Source organism: Martes martes (assembly GCF_963455335.1).
Source record: "Martes martes genome assembly, chromosome: 1".
NCBI lineage: Eukaryota > Metazoa > Chordata > Mammalia > Carnivora > Mustelidae > Martes > Martes martes.
In genome coordinates this window covers 203,134,877-203,153,548 of record NC_137888.1, presented here as the reverse complement: position 1 = coordinate 203,153,548, position 18,672 = coordinate 203,134,877, and the positions used below count along the sequence as shown (strand labels likewise).

The window sequence follows — 18,672 nt, the reverse complement described above, 5'->3', positions numbered from 1 at the left end:
CTCTAGAAATGAACCAGCAATGAACCAGCCCGTGTACCAGGAGGTACGTGAAAATGTGACTTTATAAAGATGGTGTGGGGGCATTCTACGACCTAGCAAAACGTGTATGTACTTCAGCTGATGGGAAAACTCCAACAGCAGGGTACACAGTAGGTGTACAAGTTTTCAAAAGTGGGTCCTCTTAGGAAGTGCACAGAAAGATTTCTGTATACAGCAGCTGCTCAAACTATGTTCACTGTTCAACAGAGAATGTAAACAATAAGTGCCTGAAAGGGTTTAGTTTGTTAAAAAGAACAAACACATGTACAAAAATACATTGTAGATCCCCCCAGTAGGGGTGCAGGTGTTTTAACACACAGTGGGGAGACGGAGTGATTCTCAGGAAGTTTATATTTGAAAAGTGTAATATACAGTAGGTGCTCAGTAGCGACAGCAGAAGCATGCAGTAGGTGCGCCAAGATGTTTGCTAGATTTGAAATACCGCCTAAGAATCTACTGGTTATTATGAGAACGTGCCAGCGTTCGGGAAGCTTCCCCGGCTGGACTTCCGCCCAGCTTGGGTGGCACCAGGTTCTGGGGTGGTGTGAGCAGGCACCAGGCACCTCAGGGGGGTCCCCCCTGGTCCTGAGCGCACCATTCACCCGCCCGCAGCCTGCTCATCACCTCGCTTGGCCACATCAAGCTGACTGACTTCGGCCTGTCCAAGATTGGGCTCATGAGCATGGCCACCAACCTCTACGAGGGTCACATCGAGAAGGACACCCGGGAGTTCGTGGACAAGCAGGTGTGTGGGTGGGCCAGTGGCCCCAGGGGTGGGACCACCTCCCTCTGTCTGGACCCCGACCCTCGGGACATGGGGACACCCTGCAGCACCTCCACCCCGTGCACAGCCTGGCCTTGGTCGCTCCGTCTCTCTCGCGGCCTCTCTGGAGTTGGAGGCCATCCCCCTTTTCCCCCTTCTGCCTGACCCAGGTGTGCGGGACACCTGAGTACATCGCACCCGAAGTGATCTTCCGCCAGGGCTATGGGAAGCCAGTGGACTGGTGGGCCATGGGCGTGGTCCTCTATGAATTCCTCGTGGGCTGTGTGCCTTTCTTCGGAGACACCCCCGAGGAACTCTTCGGCCAGGTGGTCAGTGGTGCGTTTCCCCCAACATGGCCGCGGTTCGAGTCTTGCTCCCCCCCGCCCCGGGGCTCTGGGCAGCAGCCCCCCACCCCCTTCAGGGTGCCTTGCCCCAACCGGACACTGGGGACATGGCCAAGGGCAAAACAGACAGTGAGGGAGATCAGTATGCAAATTACGGGACATCAGATACCAAAAATGCCAAGGAAAAGAAGCAGGAAGAAGGGAAGGATGGGGTTCCAGACATGATGGGGGGCTGCCTGAAATAGGGAGTCACAGAGGCCTCACTGAGGTGACAGTGTGAGCAAAGCCTAAAGGAGCAAGAGGGAGCCACAGAAGTAGAAGCGTACAGCCCTGGTAGAGGGGCACAGCCAGAGCAAAGGCTGTGGGTGGGACTGAGCCTGGTGGCATTGAGGGGACAGAGGAGGCTGCTGGTTTGGTGTGCAGTGAGTGAGGGGAGGTGGGGGGATTGCTACGAAGGGCTATCCTCACGCTCTCACTCCCTCTCTTATTTTATTCTATTTTATTTCATTGTATTAATTTATTTTTTTTTCTCGCTCCTCATTTTAGATGAGATCATGTGGCCGGAAGGGGATGAGGCCCTCCCAGCTGATGCCCAGGACCTCATCACCAGGCTGCTCCGACAGAGCCCACTGGACCGTCTGGGCACTGGTATGTGAATGTGGGGGGCAGGGGCCCAGGTGGGGGGAAAGCAAGAACTCTACTTGAGAGGCTGCATGGAGGAGGGGAACTTGGGGCTGGGGTTTTGAAGGATACATAGGAGTTCACCAGGAACTTGCAGACAAGGGGCACTGAGGCCAAGTATGGGAGCCTGCAAGGTCACCACAGCCTATGTCCTAGGGTCCTCAGAGGCCCAGCCCACTGGATCCCACTGTTTGGATTTCCCTAGCCATCTAATTAATGGTTAAGGGACTGTTTGAGACTCTTGGAGCCACTATAGGTCACGTTCTTGATGAAGCTTAGCCACTGGGGAGGAGCACAGGGGCTGCGGCTGGGGAACAGGATACCTTCACGCCATCAGCTCTACTCCATGGAGTCAAAATACATGGAAAAGGCCTGGGAAGGAAGCCCTCCAGGGACTCTGGGGTTTCTCCAGGTGGTGGGAATCTCAGAATCCAGCAGAGGCAAGAACAAGGCCTGGGTTCTAGGCCCAGCTCTGTCCCTCTTCGGGCTATGAAACCGCGGCTGCTCCCATCGCCGTCTTCATGGTTCTGTGTTGGCCAAGTTTGGGCTCATAGCTGGCCCAGGGGGCAGTGGGGACAGGGACCCGCAGGGCTAAGCTGGGCATGTCTGCAGGGGGCACCCATGAGGTAAAGCAGCACCCCTTCTTCTGGACACTGGACTGGGCCGGGCTTCTGCGACACAAAGCTGAATTTGTGCCACAGCTTGAAGCCGAGGACGACACGAGCTACTTTGACAGTAAGTGGGGCTTGAGGGGATGGGCTCTGCCACCCCACATTCTCCTGAGACAGAGAGGGGGGGGTGTCTGCCAGGGTCTCCACCCAAGTGCCTCACCCTGAGCCTGGAGCTTCTGACTTCCAGAGCTTTCTGAGAAATTAGAGCATATCTGCTGGCAGCTGCCCCCCACTTGACTGGTTTCCTGGGCATCTGGGTTCAGGAGGCCACACCATCCTCCTGGTTGTGGGAGGGGAAGCCGAGGTGCTGAGTGGCAGACCCTTGCCTGACAGGTTCAGCCTCCTCAGTGTCCAGCCCTGACCAGGCAGGGAGCCCTGTCTGTCACACAAGAGGGCAGGGCGCTTTGCTTGTGCCCCTCTGCCACTGTGAGTGGGCTGACAAGTCTTCCTTTGCCTACTTGGGGTTCCAGCCAATTAGATGAAATGCCGTCGGTCTCCAACACCTCTTCCAGAACTTGCTGTATGATCTTGGGCATGTCAGAGGTCCTCTCTGAGCATCTGTTTCCTCTTCTGTAAAATGGGGAGCATCCTTTTAAGATGCACAGTATTTCCTAATTCTGGAAGACCCATCCCAAGGGTGAGGATACGTAGGGCCAGACACAAGAATTCCAACCCGCGATCCCACAGATCATAGGAACACAGCTGGGGTTTATTGCCATGTACTCTGCCACTCAAGCCTCCTGTGGTCCCTGAGTACACCAGACACGGTCCCACTTCAATGCCTTTGCCCTGACAGTGTCTCCCTGCCTAGGACGCCCTCCCCACATCACCCCCACAGCCTTTGCAGCCACCTCTGGGCATCGGGTGGGCTACATGCGCCTTTCCCTCCCGCAGCACGCTCCGAACGGTACCGCCACCTGGGCTCAGAGGATGAGGAGACCAACGACGAGGAATCATCCACAGAGATCCCTCAGTTCTCGTCTTGTTCCCACCGGTTCAGCAAGGTGGGCGGGGGCCCCAGACACCGCTAGTGCTCAGGAAGCCTGGCAAGATGTTCATTCTGGGGGTGTGGCGGTGTTCTTTAGTACGTTCAGAATGTTGGACCCTCATCACCTCTGGTCTAGCTCTAGAACCTTCCCATCACCCCAGAGGGAGACCCCTGTCCCCAGGAGCAGTCACTCCTCAGCCCTCCTCCTCTGGCCCCTTGCCCCTGCAACCACTAATCTGCTTTCTGTCTCTGAATTTGCCTGTTCTGGATCTCTCACCGAGGCAGAATCCCACAACACGTCTGGCCGCTTGCGTTCTCAGCCCATCTTCCAGGCTCATCCACAGTGTAGACTGCATATCAGCTTCGTTCCTCTTTATGGCCCAGTAATATTCCACTGTATGGATGGGCCCTACTGTGTTCACTCCTCCAACGATGGACATTTGGGATGTGTCCGTGTTGGGGTCGTTGTGAGCAGTGCTGCTCTGCTGGGTCTCACCTTAGAGCCTCGCCAGCTTCAGTGCCTCCTTCCTTTGTAACTGGATGAAAAAAACCTTCTGTGCCGCTCACGGGCCTGAGCCCCATGCCGAGTGCTTGATCAGCAGCAGAAACCCCCAGCTGGGGCCCCATTGGTAGCCAGGCCCCTCTGAACCTCAGTTTCTCCATCTGTACAGTGGGCTAAAGACTCTTCTGTTCTTAGGGATGTGGCGGGTATGGGTGGAAGGAAATGACTCACAAGAAAGCATGGGGACTATAGGAAGCTTTTGACTCAGCCGGCTCTTCTTTCCCGGGGGTATGGTTGCCTGTCTCCTTGTCCTTACTGGTATGTTCTCTTGCTGCCAGGTCTACAGCAGCTCCGAGTTCCTGGCTGCCCAGCCCACCCCAACCTTCGCCGAACGCAGCTTCAGCGAGGACCGGGAGGAAGGCTGGGAGCGCAGCAGCGAGGTGGACTACGGCCGCCGCTTGAGCTTGAGCACCGGCTTGAGCACCGGCTTGAGCACTGCGTTGAGCACAGAGATCCGGTAGGTGGGCCGGGGAGCATGCGCAGATCCAGCCTTCCAGCCCACCGGGGGCTGGAGCCACTAGAAAGCTTCCCAGTGGCCCAGTCAAAAAGGGTCAAACCCATGGGCCGGCGTGTTCAAGCCCCGCCAACATAGCCGGGGGCTTTGCGTCTCTAACCACACCGAGCATAGTGCGGCAGTGCAACCATACTGTGTTGGCCCTGTTCCCTCCACCAGAATATCCTTTGCCAAAGAACTCCTATTCATTCCTCAAAGACCAGACTCAACAGAAAAATAATCAATGTCTGCTAAAGGATGAGTGTCGGAAGCTGGATTTTAAAAGGCAGAAATTCCTCAGGCAGACAGAAGACCCAGCATGCAGAGGGAACTCACTTGCATTTACAGATTACCTCTGTTTCTAAGCTGGGAGTTAAAATATGGCCACTAAGAGTGACTGACTGGGTGTCCTGGGGCCAGGGTACCTGACAAGTGTGACTTTAGCTCTTCTCTGCTGCAGACTGCGGTCCTGGACATCCTCTGGTTCTTCCTGCCAGTCGTCTTCTTCCCAGCCTGAGCGGGGGCCCAGCCCATCCCTCTTGAATACTATTAGCCTGGACACAATGCCTAAGTTTGCCTTCTCGTCAGAGGATGAAGGAGCCAATACAGCCTCTGCGGGCCCCAAGAGGCCCATCTTCATTCTGGGGGAGCCTGATCCACCCCCAGCAGCCACCCCTGTGATGCCCAAGCCCTCAAGCCTTTCTGGTAGGTGAGGTCCCGGATGGCAGGGATAGTATTGTAGAAAGTTACCCAGAGGAGGGACTATTTGAGATGGGCTTTGAAGGCTGAATAGGAGCTCTCCAGAGAGACCATTCACTTGCCTAACAAAGGCTTTAAGATAGGAAAGGCCAGGGCTTCAGAGAGACCTCAGGTCTCAGTGCTACTCCCGCGTGATACCCCCAGCTTCATGGGGTCAGGATGGGACTAGAGACAGGGAGGAGGCTGGGGAGCTCTGAGAGGGATATAGGGGTGTGAGGGGTGGGGGAAGGCTTCCCAGAGAAGGGGACTTGAAGAGTGGAGCTTTCCAGGGAGAGCAGGGCAGGAAGGAAGTGTAGGAAGAGGGAACTGCCTGAAGAAAGGCCAGGAGGAGGCTGAATGGTGTACACGTTGACTGGAGAGGAAGGGGCTTTGCTCCCTGAGGGCAGAGGGGCAGAGTGGCGAGACTGGCCAGGCTAACCCCCAACCGTGCTGACCCCCAGCTGACACAGCCGCCCTCAGCCACGCGCGCCTGCGAAGCAACAGCACCGGAGCCCGACACTCGACACCACGGGCCCTGGATGCTGGGCGGGGCCGCCGCCTTGGGGGCTCAAGAGAGCCAGCTCCCGAGAAGTCCCGGGTCTCCCCCAGCGGGGGCCGCGTGCCCAAGTCTGCCTCAGTGTCCGCCCTGTCCCTCATCATCACAGCCGGTACCGCGCATGGCCCAGCCTTGTCTTTCTTTGCCTGCCCACGTCTATTTCGACCTCTGGGTTGGGGCCATGCCATGGGACAGGGGGGCACAGCTAGACCTAGGGAGAGCTGGGGGACTGGCATTCCTGTGCAGAGGCGGGATGGGGAGACCGTGCTTGGGGCATTGGAACAGCAGCAAAGCAGCCAGAGTGATCAGCTTGGTGGGGGCGGGGGTTGCCCTCCCAACCCTGGTCCCTACAAGGGAGTGACCCCCTCCCAACCCTGGTCCTGCAGATGATGGCAGCGGCGGCCCCCTCATGAGCCCTCTGTCCCCACGCTCACTGTCCTCAAACCCGTCATCCCGAGACTCCTCTCCAAGCCGAGACCCGTCCCCCGTGTGTGGCAGCCTGCGGCCCCCCATTGTCATCCACAGCTCAGGCAAGAAGTACGGCTTCAGCCTACGGGCCATCCGCGTCTACATGGGCGATAGCGATGTCTACACCGTGCACCACGTCGTCTGGGTAAGTTGGCCGTGGGGTGAGCAGGAAGAGCGGGACCTGGTTTGAGTCTAGCTTCCCCCTGGCAAGGTGCCTTACTTTTGGAGCTGCCCTCTCTAGTCTCAGGAAGGCAGGTTCATTCCCTGCAAGGTTTGGAGTCAGGGCAGGGAGCTGGGGCCACCTGGGCCTTTGCTGTCCCTCTTCCTTATGGGCAGGGGGGTTGGGCAAGACGGACAGGGACGGACAGAGAGATAGAGACCTCAGTGGGGCACGAAGCTCCCACCCCATGCCTGCAGGTGCGGAGTGGGGTGTCGTCCTGCCTCCCCCCAGCCCAGGGCCTGTTCCCTCCCCACTGGTCACTCTCTGAACAGCCCCCAAGGTCAAGGAAACAGCATGGGCAGGAGCAACTCGCTGAGCTCCCGCAGCTGACTCAGGTGGCATGGGGTCTCCAGTCGCGGGGCCCCAGACCACTGACGCTGCCATCCACCCTCACCCCCAGAACGTGGAGGAGGGAAGCCCCGCCCAGGAGGCGGGCCTGCGAGCTGGGGACCTCATCACCCACATCAACGGGGAGTCCGTCCTGGGGCTGGTGCACATGGACGTCGTTGAGCTGCTGCTGAAGGTGCAGCCCCCTACCGCTGCCCACCCTTGCGGCTCCCAGAACCCCTGCCCCTGTCCTCGACACTCCTGTGACCCCCTGACAGCTCTAGACTCTGAGGTTCTTGCCCCAGAACCACACCTTTCCACACTTGGTCCCACCTCCAGGCCTTGCAGGTCCCCTCCCCTCTGCCCAGGTTGTACCACCTTCTCTGTCCCCCCTCCCCCCGTCCCGTGCCCCTGCGTTTGGCTCTCCCTCTGGCTTACCCCAACCATTTGAGGCTGGGGGTATCTGTACTGTCTTTGTCTTCCTCAAACCATGGGTCCTTAGGGGCTGAGGCCTGGGGGTGGGGAGGTGGGCATAGGCCAGGAGGCAGGACCTTGCTTGGATAGCTCCTAGGACCGGCAGGTACTGGGGTGGGCGGCTGATTGCATGGGCACACAGATGATGGACATGTACCTTTGGTCCACCGGGTGGTGGGCATTAGGCGAAAAGTGGGTAGATAAGATCGGGAGCTTCGATGGATGAGGAGGCGGGTGGGCGGGTGGCTCGCTAGATGGGAGGCACCCGGGTCAGCCCTCGCTATCCCGCCCACAGAGCGGCAACAAGATCGCCCTCCGGACCACCGCCCTGGAGAACACCTCCATCAAGGTGGGCCCTGCCCGGAAGAATGTGGCCAAGGGCCGCATGGCACGCCGGAGCAAGCGGAGCCGCCGGCGGGAGACGCAGGACCGGTGAGCGGCGGGTGGACCCTCCACGGAGTGTTGGTGGAGGACCCGGGCCGGCTCCCCGGGCTGCTGGGTGTGGGGAGGTGAGCGCAGGTTCTGAAGCATCAGGGCCTCTCACCCTCAGGCGGAAGTCGCTCTTCAAGAAGATCTCAAAACAGTCCTCTGTGCTGCATACCAGCCGCAGCTTCTCTTCCGGCCTCCACCACTCCCTGTCGTCCAGCGAGAGCCTCCCAGGGTCGCCCACCCACAGCCTCTCCCCCAGCCCCACCACGCCCTGCCGCAGCCCAGCTCCCGATGTCCCAGCAGGTACAGGTACGTGTGCTCCCCGGGGCCAGCTCAGGTCTGTGGTGCCTGGGCCATTGAGGGAGCCAGCTGGGTTTAAAGGAGGGAATGACATGAGGTGGGAAATGAGGCCCCCAGAAGGGCCTTTCCAGGCAGCCTGGAGGTGGTAGGAGACAGGTGTGAGAGCAAAGGAGAGTGTACCCAGCCAAGGGAGCATCACGAACAGCAGACAGAAGGGTTGTGAAAACAGGGGAAGGCTGGGGAGGGAGGAAGTTGGGAGATGGGTCAGGCCAAGGAGCTGGGCTTATGTTGGTGGGCAGTTGGGAGCCATGGAGGGTGTGTGAACAGAAGAGGGCATGTTTTAGATGGATCTGAGTTTTAGAAAGATCATTCTGGGCCAGGAAAGGGTGACTTGGCCCAATGCTGAGCACCCCAGTCCATGAGACAGCCAAACACAGACACCCCCAGCCTCACTGGGTTAGCATTCAGCTGAAGGGAGGAACAGGCTGGGGCAACCCAAAGGGGAAGCAGGGAAGGCCTCCAGGGGGCCGGGGCACCCCAGCTGCTACCCCTCTGGCTCACTCTGACTTCGTGGGGTGGGGCATATCTTTGGCCTTTTGAGAGGTAGGTCATTAGATGGGAAGTGGGTGGATAGGAACTAGGGCTTTGATGGATGAGTAGGAGTTCACCATATCCAAGACAAGGGAACAACTTGCACACAGAATAGGAGGCAAGAAAAGCAGACATACTGGGTGGCCATGGGGAAGGATGTGGGCTTTGGCAGGTGAGCTTAGCCCCACCTCAAGGCTAGAGACATTGAAGCTGGTGGCCCTGACCCTCATCTGTCCCCCACAGACACCACATCCCCTCCCAGTGTCTCCCCGAGCTCCAGCAGCCCTGCCTCTCCTGCCGCCGGTGGCCACACCCGCCCTAGCTCCCTGCATGGCCTGGCCGCCAAACTTGGGCCCCCCCGCCCCAAGACCGGCCGCCGCAAGTCTACCAGCAGCATCCCGCCCTCGCCACTGGCCTGCCCACCCGTGCCTGTGCCCCCACCCCGCTCACCCTCACCCCTCCCCGGGCACCCGCCGGCGCCGGCCCGATCTCCGCGGTTACGCCGGGGGCAGTCAGCTGACAAGCTGGGTTCTGGCGAACGGCTGGATGGGGAGTCAGGGCGCCGCGGCCGTGGGCCAGACTCAGAGCTGGTGGTCATGCGGCGGCTACACCTGTCCGAGCGTCGAGACTCCTTCAAAAAGCAGGAGGCTGTGCAGGAGGTGAGCTTTGATGAGCCGCCCGAGGAGGCCACCGGACCGCTCACCTCTGTACCACAGATTGCCGTGGAGGGCGCTGAGGCTGTGCTTGGAACTCTTGGACCTGCCGGAAAGGACTGATCCCTCCCACCTGGCCTCTCCCTGGCCTAGGAGTTGGGCTTTTTTTGTGCAATGTGTTTTCCATAAAGTGACTTCTGGATGGAGACTGAGCCACCAGACTAAGACACCTGAAGGCGAGAACCCATCTCGGTCCTTACTGGAAGGCAGAGACCGCACCTCCCTCGTGTTCTGGTGCAGATCAGGGGCCGTAGGGGCCGGAATGGGGGACGAGGGTGGCATTGTAAATAGCAGCAAATCCCTGCGACTAATTTATTACTTTTTATAAGCGCTGGGTAGACTGAGCTGCCACTGTGAAGGCGGCTGCCCGGGTCCTGCCCCTTGCACCTGGGACCCCATTTGCAGACGCTGCCCCCTGGGCTGAGAAGGAAGCACTTTGGACAAGTCATGTATGTTCGTGTTTTCTAGGTTTCCTGTATTTTTTTAGTTTTGTGTGTGTGTGTTACTTGATCCCATCCTGGCCCAAGACCCATTGATTTGAGGGGATACAGGCAAGCTTACCTCTCCGGGCCCAGTTTGGAGAGTCTACAAATGATTCCCCTCTATCACAAAACAAGCAATGGCGATGATGGACTGGATTCTGGAAGCTACTTCTCACTATCAGCCTCCATCCTTAGGCCAGTCTTGCTAGAGTTTGCTTCTAGTCCTGAAGGCTTCAGCTTAGAGGAGGGGGTGTGGGAACTGGGACTTTGATGGATGAGTAGGAGTTCGCCAGATCTAGGCAGAGGGGTCATCCATCCCACAGGGTGACACAGATGCTCTGGGAGGGAGACTCAGGACTCCAAGGGTACTGCCAGGGCAGAAGAATGCCCACCCTGCACAAGATTTCATGTGCTTGATGCCCACCAGGATGAGCCCTTGACCATGATGTGTCTGAAACACCCCATGGCAGGGGGTGGTCCCTCCATGTGTCACAGCCTTCCTAGATTGAAATTCAAATGAGAAAACCCAACTGGGGGGCAGTGGGGCCCAAGTTTGAATCTTGGCTTCCATGTGTGGTTCTGGGAAAATGGCTTTCCCGCTCTGTGCCTCAGTTTCCTTGTGTTTACAAAACTAATCCCAATGACTATTTATTCAGCATCTACTCTATGCCAAACGCTTTTACTTGTGGCTTCTTCCTCAGCCAGCCTTGAGAAGGCTGCAGGTGGTGTCGTCGTCCCCATTTTACAGTCAAGTAACTGAGGCCTGGTGAGGAGTGGAGACTTGTCCCACAAATCACCTGGTAAAAATCATGCAGCCAGGCCCTTTGATGGGCCTAGTCGACAAGGGAGCTTGAATGGAGAGTCTGGTGCCAGATACAGCTGACTCCCATCTCCAGCTTTCTTCCCTAGGATGCTGTGTGACCCACTGGGCATGTCAGACAGAACCTCCATTTCCTATTTGGAGGTGCCTGGCAAGATCACTGTGCCCCACATGGTGAGGGCACTTTCCAGGCACTGCAGCCCACTCTGCATCCCTCCCAGAGACCCCCACCCAGCACTGGCTGGTGTTGGAGCTAGACCAAGGCTGTGCATGACTTGCTCCCTCTTTCCATCCTGGAGCTGACCGTGAATAAAAGCCCACATTTACAAAGAGGTCCAGTGTCTGGATTTGTGAGGGGCAAAGGAAGGGGTAAGGGAAGAGAGAGTGCGGTGGGGACCGGGTGAAAACTGGCTTCATTTACAGGGGTTCTGAAGGCTGCATAGGAGTTCACCAATGAGATATCTCCCTGATGCCTTCTCAGGTCCCTGGCCTCCTGCTGCCCTCTCCCTGAATACCCATCATAGGCTCTGCCCTTAAAATCTTCATCCAGACACCGATCTGGGGCCCTGAGCTGTGTTAAATAAATAAATAAACCATCTTTGTGCCCTTCCTATACAGGTTTTTGCTTGGACTGTACCCCACCACCACACACACCCCACACACACCCAACCCCCCCCCCCCCCCCCCAGCTCTAGTGCTTTGGGTTACTTCCTGAGCTCTGGGTAGTATCAGAAACCTTTGGCCACGCCCCCGTCCCCGCGTGTCTTCGGCTATTTCCGGAAACACTCGTCCACATCTAGGCTCTTGTTGGGCGTATTCTCGCGCTCGCACGGCTGCATTCGTTCAGCTGTTCCCACAAGCTCTAGGCTGCCATGGAAACGCTTTCAACCCCGGCCTGTTCTCAACCCCGGCCTGTTCCGCTTTCCTGAAAAGCTCAGCTTTCTGTGGCGAGCTCCTCTTCCACCCGACGTCCCTTCCCTGAGCTCCGGGCCACCTCAATCGCCCTCTGGAGTTATCCATTCTTGGCAAGTTCCGGAAGTTAGTGGTCAGCCTGTGGATCTAAACTTCCAGGGTCTCTATCTGGGTCCGAGCACACTCGGTTCTTTTCAAAACTCTCCGCAGTCTGGAGGCTCAGCCTCTGTTCCATCAATCCCGCTGGAAGGCGCTCGGCGATTTCCGGAATTGCTCCGTCATCTCAAAGCCCGGCCGAGCCGGGGATAGGCTTAGCTGACCCGATTGTACTCGGCTGTTTCCGGAAATAATCGGCGATCTCGTGGCAGCCTCTACCCGCCAGTCCCGCGGGAGTATGTTCGGCTCTTTCCGGAAATACTCGGATGTCCCCGAGGCTCCGCCTCCGCCGCGCTTCGCCCGCCTGGCCCGAATGCGCTCGGCCATTTCCGCCGGGGGCGGGCCCGGCTGTTCGGAACCGCGGCGGCGGTGGCGGAGGCGGGGATCCCGGGGCTGCGGCGACGGCGGCCGCGGTGGAGCCACGGGTCGGCCTCTGCTCGGTGTGACGGCGGCCTCGGCGGCGGTGGCGGCCGCGACCAGGTAAGTCCAGGCCGGCCGGCGTGGCAGGCTGGGCTGGCGTGCGCTCAGATGCGGGGCTCCTAAGCAGAATGTGGGGCCGAGGTGGAAGTCAGAACGCAAGCGCCGAGCTGCATCGCGCCCCGCGGGAACTGGGGGCCTCAGGGGACGGGAGGGAGGCCTCGGGCTCGACCTGGCAGCGGTGTTGCCTGCCCGGGACTGTGGGAGGGGAACGGAATGCTCGCAGGCCGAGATAAGGGGCTGGGGCTGCGGCCCCGAATGGAAGGAGGCCCTGCCTGAAGTGGGGCGTCGAGCAGTAATGAGGGGCACCCAGGCATTGTGTGGGACATAGTGGGATGCAGGAGGGTCGGGGGTCGACTCCACTTGCGTTCCCCGGGCTAGGCTGCTGGGTCCACGGAGGCCCGCGTGCGCGTCTGAACACGCATGAGCGCGCGCGGGCCCTGCGTCCAGCCGCCAAGCCCCTGGCCAGGCCTAGCCCCTCCACCCCGCCTCTTGGATTCGGGGAGCGCTGGTTCCCGGGCGCACACACCGGGGCGTGTGCAAACCTGTGCATGCTGGAGCGCGGAGGCGGGCAGGCAAGCGGATCCAGGCGCTTTCCCGGATGTCCCCTCGCTGGGCCTCAGTTTCCCCACCTGTAGAATGGGAGTACGGGGCGGGTGGAAGACCAGGAAGCGGGTAAGTTTGGGCACCCCGGAATGTGGAGCCTCTGCTCCCTGCTCCGACAGCTTCCGGGCTCTTGTGGTCGGGGGATATAAAGACCCGACCCACTGTCTGGTACTGGAGCACCAGCGTGGTCCACGCTTGGTGGCTTTATAAAAGCCAACCTGAAGTCTTGGCAAGCAACTCCCCACTGTCAAGCCTTTGCAGGGACTATTTCCTCTAGCCTGCTCTGTCTCCTTGCCTCTATGAAGACCTACCCTCTAAAAAAGCATGCCCTCCCCCACTACCCAGTCTCGGGAGAACTGAATCTGCAGTACTGAGATGGGGAATGCTATCTGTGGTGGGCTGTTTCCCCAAAAGTTGGGACTCCTGGGGCTTGAGCATCGCCCTGCATCCAGCAGCCTCCCCCCTTGGCAGCTGTGATGCCCTCCTCCCATTCACTCTCTCCTGGCTCCATGTCTCCCTTGGGGCCAAGATCCCCTTGATCTCCCATGATCCCCCCCTCATGTTTTGAGATCCTCCTCTAGGCCCCTCATTTAGCCAAGCCGGGACATGGTCCCCCCTCTTCATTTCTCCCCTGAAGAGACCTTGGACTCACTTCTTAGTCCTTTGACTGCTGGGGCCTCTGCCTGGACCGGCTTTCCTACCTCTTTGCTTCCTTACTGCCTCCTCCTGTGCTTAAGTGGCCCAGCCCCTCCTCGGGCTCCCACAGTACCCTGAGAATTCCCCATCACACTCCACCCACTGTGGGTATAACCACCTGGCCATGTGGCTGCTGCCTCCTGCCTCCTGCAATCCATTCTGGGCCTTGAGGTTAGGTGGATCCCGGTCTTTGAGTCCTGGCTTCCTGGCACATTGAGACCTCCAGTCTCCAGCTCTGAGCCTCAGTTTCTCCATCTGTAATAAAGGGGCAAGGAAGAGCTGGTTTACTGAGCATGCATTATGCCTGGGGCAGGTTTCTCAAAGCTCTGCTCACAGGGACCCCCAAGGCAGGGCTGTTGTTACACCCATTTTACAGCTGGGGAAACAAGCCTAGAGAGGGGCTGGGACTGCCCCAAGGTTACCTAGTGAGTCAGGGGATTGCGACCCCGTATTGGGGCCCATCTCTGGGGCGGGGGTGGGAGGAGCCCAACCTGGCTGATGCCACCCTGCCCATCTCCCCCCTAGGTCGGCGTCCTGGCCAAGCATGGTGACAGCCTGTGCCCTCGGCCCCCTCGTCTGGCGCAGCCGGAAGAGCCGCCAGCCTCGGGCGCCGATGGCCCCCCATGTGAGGGAGTGAGCAGCCTGGCATTGCCCTACGGATTGAGGGGGGACGCAGCGGCTGAGTGAGCTGAGACCACGCTGCCGACCCCCTCCCACCAGCTGACGAATGGTGGACCGAGCAATGAGTGACCCATGTCAGGGTCATGGAATAATGGTGGGAAGCAAGGCATGAGTGACCCCCGCGGGCACCTGTAACTTCTCAGTAGAAATAGCGGTCTCAGTGCCCCAGGCCGACTCAGCGGACCCTCCCAGCCCTCGGCCCAGCTGATGGGGCCACTGGGGCCCCGAGCAGCAGCTTGACCGTCCAGACCCCACCCGGCCCAGCCATGGCCGGTGCCGAGGGCTTCCAGTACCGTGCACTGTACCCGTTCCGCCGGGAGCGGCCAGAGGACCTGGAGCTGCTGCCGGGCGACGTGCTGGTGGTGAGCCGGGCAGCCCTGCAGGTGCTGGGCGTGGCTGAGGGCAACGAGCGCTGCCCACAGAGCGTGGGCTGGATGCCTGGCCTCAATGAGCGCACGCGGCAACGAGGTGACTTCCCCGGCACCTACGTCGAGTTCCTGGGTCCTGTAGCCCTGGCCCGGCCTGGCCCTCGTCCACGTGGCCCCCGCCCACTGCCCGCCAGGCCCCGGGATGGGCCCCCTGAGCCAGGTGAGCAGCAGGCAGGGGCCCTGGCAGGGACGGGGTCCCCTCAGACCCTCAGTTTCCTCTTCTTTCTAGTGAGGCAATGGCATGTCTTCCAGGGGAGGAAGAATAAGCTCATTTGGTCAGTTGACAAGTGTTGACTGTGCTGCTGTCAGGGCTGGGCTCAATTCATGGCACTGGTGGGGGGCATAGGCCTGGCCCCACCCTTGCGGGGCTCCCTGTTCAAGAAGTGACAAGGATGTGATTAGGTGATGAAAAATGCTGTGAGGAAGGAGGCTCACACGGGGAGAGCTGAGGGTGAAGGGCTCCAGGCTATGAGGTAGGAATGTAATGGCAGGTTCGGGGAACAGCCAGCGGAGTGGAGTGGGAAGGGAAGGGCAGCGGGGGCTGTGCCTCAGGGACTCTGTGGGATTGATTTTGATGACAGTGGGGAGCATTCAGTAGGATTCAGAGGTTCAACTTAGCTTCATCCCTCAGTTTGCAGTTAGGGTCCTTTGAGAAACCCCCTTTATTACCTGGTTTCCAAAGTGAAGGGAGCCACAAGGCCAAAAAGGATGGACTGACCCCTCGAGGCCATGCAGCGTGAGGACCCCATATCCCTTCCCGAAGATCCTTGGCCATCTACACTTCCAAGGGACGTGCTGGGAGGGAAGAATTGAGGGCACTCAGGGTATGCAGAAGTTGCTGTGTGCTGGGCAGAGCGCATGGGCTCCAGCCAGGGAAACTGAGGCTCAGCTTGTGGGGAGGAGGCCAAGTTCCCAGTGCCTGGTAGTCTGCGCCAACCTTCACAACAACCGAGGGAGGCCCCATGTACGGATGGGGAGACCAAGGCGCAAAGGGGTCAAACCATGCACTCGGGGTCCATCCCCCGGTGAAGGCCAAGGCCCTGGGAAGCACCATGGCCCTGACCTTTGGCCTGCCTGGTTTTGTGCCAGAGGGACCCTGGTGCCCCAAGAGGGTCATGCCAGAGCCCCACATCGTGGGGCCGGATGGGAGGCATGGAGGCGACGGTTTGCAGCATCTGGTGCCTCCAGGGCCGGGGCCTGTGTCCCGCCTCAGCCTGGAGGAGCAGGAGGCGGCCCCATCCGGGCTCCCAGCCAAAATCTGCCTCTCCCCCTGGTAACAGCCGCCTCCCTCCTCTGCCTGGCCTCCGTCCAGCCTCCACACACATGCCCACTCCGGGTGGCTGCCTGGCCCCGCCCTCCAAATCCTCCAGGGCTGTGTGACAGCCGCTGGGGCCAGCCCTCCCTGGGCCTCAGTTTCCTCATCTGGCAACTAGAAGGCTTGGTCCTTTGCATGCTCAGGCCCAGACCCTCCAGGGTCCTAGGACTACCCAGCAACATGCTGTGGCTGCCTGTGTTTCCTCCACTCAACCCCACACCGGGAGCTGAGTGCAGAGCAGTGTCACCTGGGCCCCCAGAGGGAGGTTGCTCCCTCTCTCAGCCTCGGTCCCGATCCACAAAATGGTCGTGACACATGTTCTGATGAGTCTTCCCTCCCCGTTTTGTAAACTCATCACGGGCAGATTTCAGAACTGTGCCTTCCCCTCCATCACCCACCTCCTCTCCCTTGTTCTCTCTCTCCTTTTTTTTTTGTTCCCCTTCAGTGTTTCGGACTTAGCTGGGCCTTTCTCCAGCTTGAGGCACCACCTGGCCCGTCACTCAGGGACGCCCCGCAGGCCTGGGCTTGCCCCTGCTCTATGCCAGGGCGTCCCTGCCGAGGGCCAAGCCGCATCAGACGGTGGCCGGGCAGGCAGAGCGCGCCTGCACACAAAGGGCCCAGTGGAGCGAGAAACGCAGAGCCATGGAGGCCCCTGGCACCCGCTGGGAGGGCTTTCAGCATCGTTAAAATGGGGGAAATACTTTGTGTTTTTTTTTTTTAAGACAAGATGACTTAGAGAATGAAGGAAGGTCCTCGGAATGAGGTGTTCTGACCCGCAGAGGGATTTCGTCCTTTTATTCTTTTCAACCACTTTGTTGTTCACACTGAGGAGGGAGAGAGCTCACCATCAGCAAGTTTCTTACTTGAGGAGACTGAGGCACAGAGAGGGCGAGTGCTGGGCCCCAGGTTGCACAGCAGAGCCCTGGCAGGCCCCTGAACCTGCTCTCCTGAACGCCCACAAGCTCGATGGCTTCAAGCAACAGTTTACTTCCTCGATGTTCTGGAGGCCGGAAGCCCAAGATCCAGGTGTCGGCGGGGCCCTGCTCCCTCTGGAGGTTGTCGGAGTGGATGGTTCTTTGCTTCCTCCGGCTTCCAGTACCTCCAGGTGTCCCTCGGTTTGTGGCCGCATCACCCCAGTCTCTGCCTCTGTCCTCATGTGGCCTTCTCTTCTTATAAAGATACCAGTCATTGGATTGAGAGCCCAAAATCTAAGATCTTGTCTCAGAATTCTTACTTTCATTATATCTGCATTGTAAGGTCATAGTCACAGGAATCAGATTAAGATGTGGACATATCATTTTGAGGGACACTAATCAACCCTCTATACCTAGTCTCTGAAGTTGTGTAAACTGATATTTTAACCCAGAAAATTGCTGACCACCAACTCACCCCTCCCAGCCCCTCCAGCCAGGTTTTGGCTTCCCTAGGATGGTGGTACAGATGCTTAGAACAGACCCTACCTGGAGCTGCCCAAGCTGAGATCCACCAGGCAAAGAAAGGGTCTGGGGTCCTTCCAGGGACCCCACCAACACTGTCCCCTTCTGCCAGGCCTCACTCTCCCCGACCTGCCAGAGCAGTTCTCCCCACCTGATGTGGCTCCCCCGATCCTGGTGAAGCTGGTGGAGGCCATTGAGCGGACAGGTGAGCCTCAGCCCCCTTACAACCCCTGTATGCTGCTTGCTTACCTCTGGTGATGGGCAACTCATTCCTTCAGGGGGCTGCCAGACACTCTGCATGGAAAGAAGCTGAGCTTGGATGCTCTGGGTCTCCATGTTGAGTTGGGGCAGTAGTGACTCCTAGGGTGTGGATGGGAATGTCACCAGACCCTCCATTGCATGTACTGTGCCCTCTGCACCATCTTTCTCCCCTCCCCGCTGCCACCCCCCCATCCCCGCCGCCAGTTATTCCTGGGAGGTTGAATAGCCATCCCAGGCCCCACAAGGGGTCCAAGAACCATCTGCGAGCTGGGCTTGCCACCCGGGGTAGAGCTGATCCACCCCTTCCCCTTTCTCCCCAGGTTTAGACAGTGAATCCCTCTACAGGCCTGAGCTGCCTGCCCCGCGCACAGGTGAGGGGAAGCTTCGGTGGGCAGGGGTGGGGGGACAGCTGGCCTGGACATCACAGCCGACATGCCCCCCTGCACCTGCAGACTGGTCCCTGAGCGACGTGGAGCAGTGGGACTCCGCAGCCCTGACAGACGGTGTCAAGGGCTTCCTGCTGGCGCTACCCGCGCCCCTTGTGACTCCCGAGGCCGTGGCCGAGGCGCGCCGGGCCCTGCGGGGTGAGCCTGGCGGGAAGCCCGGTTGGGGAGGGGGCCGCGGCAGACAGGAGCCGACTCCGGCTCACCCTGCTCCGGCCGTCTGTCCGCAGAGGCCGCGGGGCCAGTGGGGCCGGCGCTGGAGCCCCCGACGCTGCCACTGCACCGCGCGCTCACGCTGCGGTTCCTGCTCCAGCACCTGGGCCGGGTGGCCCGACGCGCCCCGGCTCCGGGCCCCGCCGTGCGAGCCCTGGGCGCCACCTTCGGGCCGCTGCTGCTGCGCGCGCCGCCTCCCTCGCCGCCGCCAGGGGGCGCGCCCGACGGGTGAGCTGCCAGAGGGGGCGGGGCCTCGGCCCGATTAGCAAGGGGTGGGCTTTAAATGGAGGAAGGGCCGAGACCCTCTGCCTGCCAGGAGTCCAGACCTAGTTAAAGGAGTGCGAACAGGGCCCTGGGGGGAAAGAGGCCAGAGCTGTTGTGAGAGCAGG

General features: G+C 59.6%; 2 protein-coding genes and 1 long non-coding RNA gene across 6 annotated transcripts in view; 2 read left to right on the top strand and 1 right to left on the bottom strand.

Annotated features, from left to right (window-relative positions):
- MAST3 (microtubule associated serine/threonine kinase 3) overlaps positions 1-11,265 on the top strand; it is a 28,635-nt gene extending 17,370 nt beyond the window's left edge. For 3 of the 4 annotated variants that reach the window (XM_080805268.1, XM_080805267.1, XM_080805270.1), the window contains 13 exons: positions 652-784; positions 973-1,138; positions 1,693-1,794; positions 2,440-2,562; positions 3,393-3,502; positions 4,327-4,505; positions 5,002-5,246; positions 5,741-5,947; positions 6,222-6,448; positions 6,924-7,046; positions 7,620-7,756; positions 7,875-8,062; positions 8,888-11,265. In XM_080805268.1, the coding sequence (XP_080661394.1) occupies positions 652-784; positions 973-1,138; positions 1,693-1,794; positions 2,440-2,562; positions 3,393-3,502; positions 4,327-4,505; positions 5,002-5,246; positions 5,741-5,947; positions 6,222-6,448; positions 6,924-7,046; positions 7,620-7,756; positions 7,875-8,062; positions 8,888-9,420 (2,473 nt within the window). In that variant the 3' untranslated portion in view covers positions 9,421-11,265. The remainder of the gene's footprint in view (positions 1-651; positions 785-972; positions 1,139-1,692; positions 1,795-2,439; positions 2,563-3,392; positions 3,503-4,326; positions 4,506-5,001; positions 5,247-5,740; positions 5,948-6,221; positions 6,449-6,923; positions 7,047-7,619; positions 7,757-7,874; positions 8,063-8,887) is intronic. The other variant, XM_080805269.1, reaches the window with a different exon arrangement.
- Positions 11,266-12,058: 793 nt separating this feature from the next.
- PIK3R2 (phosphoinositide-3-kinase regulatory subunit 2) overlaps positions 12,059-18,672 on the top strand; it is a 12,412-nt gene continuing 5,798 nt past the window's right edge. Inside the window, exons 1-6 of the mRNA XM_080805341.1 lie at positions 12,059-12,207; positions 14,032-14,775; positions 17,479-17,571; positions 17,948-17,998; positions 18,080-18,211; positions 18,301-18,511. Of these exons, the coding sequence (XP_080661467.1) occupies positions 14,454-14,775; positions 17,479-17,571; positions 17,948-17,998; positions 18,080-18,211; positions 18,301-18,511 (809 nt within the window). The 5' untranslated portion in view covers positions 12,059-12,207; positions 14,032-14,453. The remainder of the gene's footprint in view (positions 12,208-14,031; positions 14,776-17,478; positions 17,572-17,947; positions 17,999-18,079; positions 18,212-18,300; positions 18,512-18,672) is intronic.
- The window catches only part of LOC308344259, a 25,402-nt gene continuing 23,392 nt past the window's right edge, over positions 16,663-18,672 (bottom strand). The window contains exons 3-4 of the long non-coding RNA XR_013966974.1: positions 17,616-17,726; positions 16,663-17,175 (exon numbers count right to left, since the gene is read on the bottom strand). This is a non-coding gene — a long non-coding RNA (uncharacterized lncRNA). The remainder of the gene's footprint in view (positions 17,176-17,615; positions 17,727-18,672) is intronic.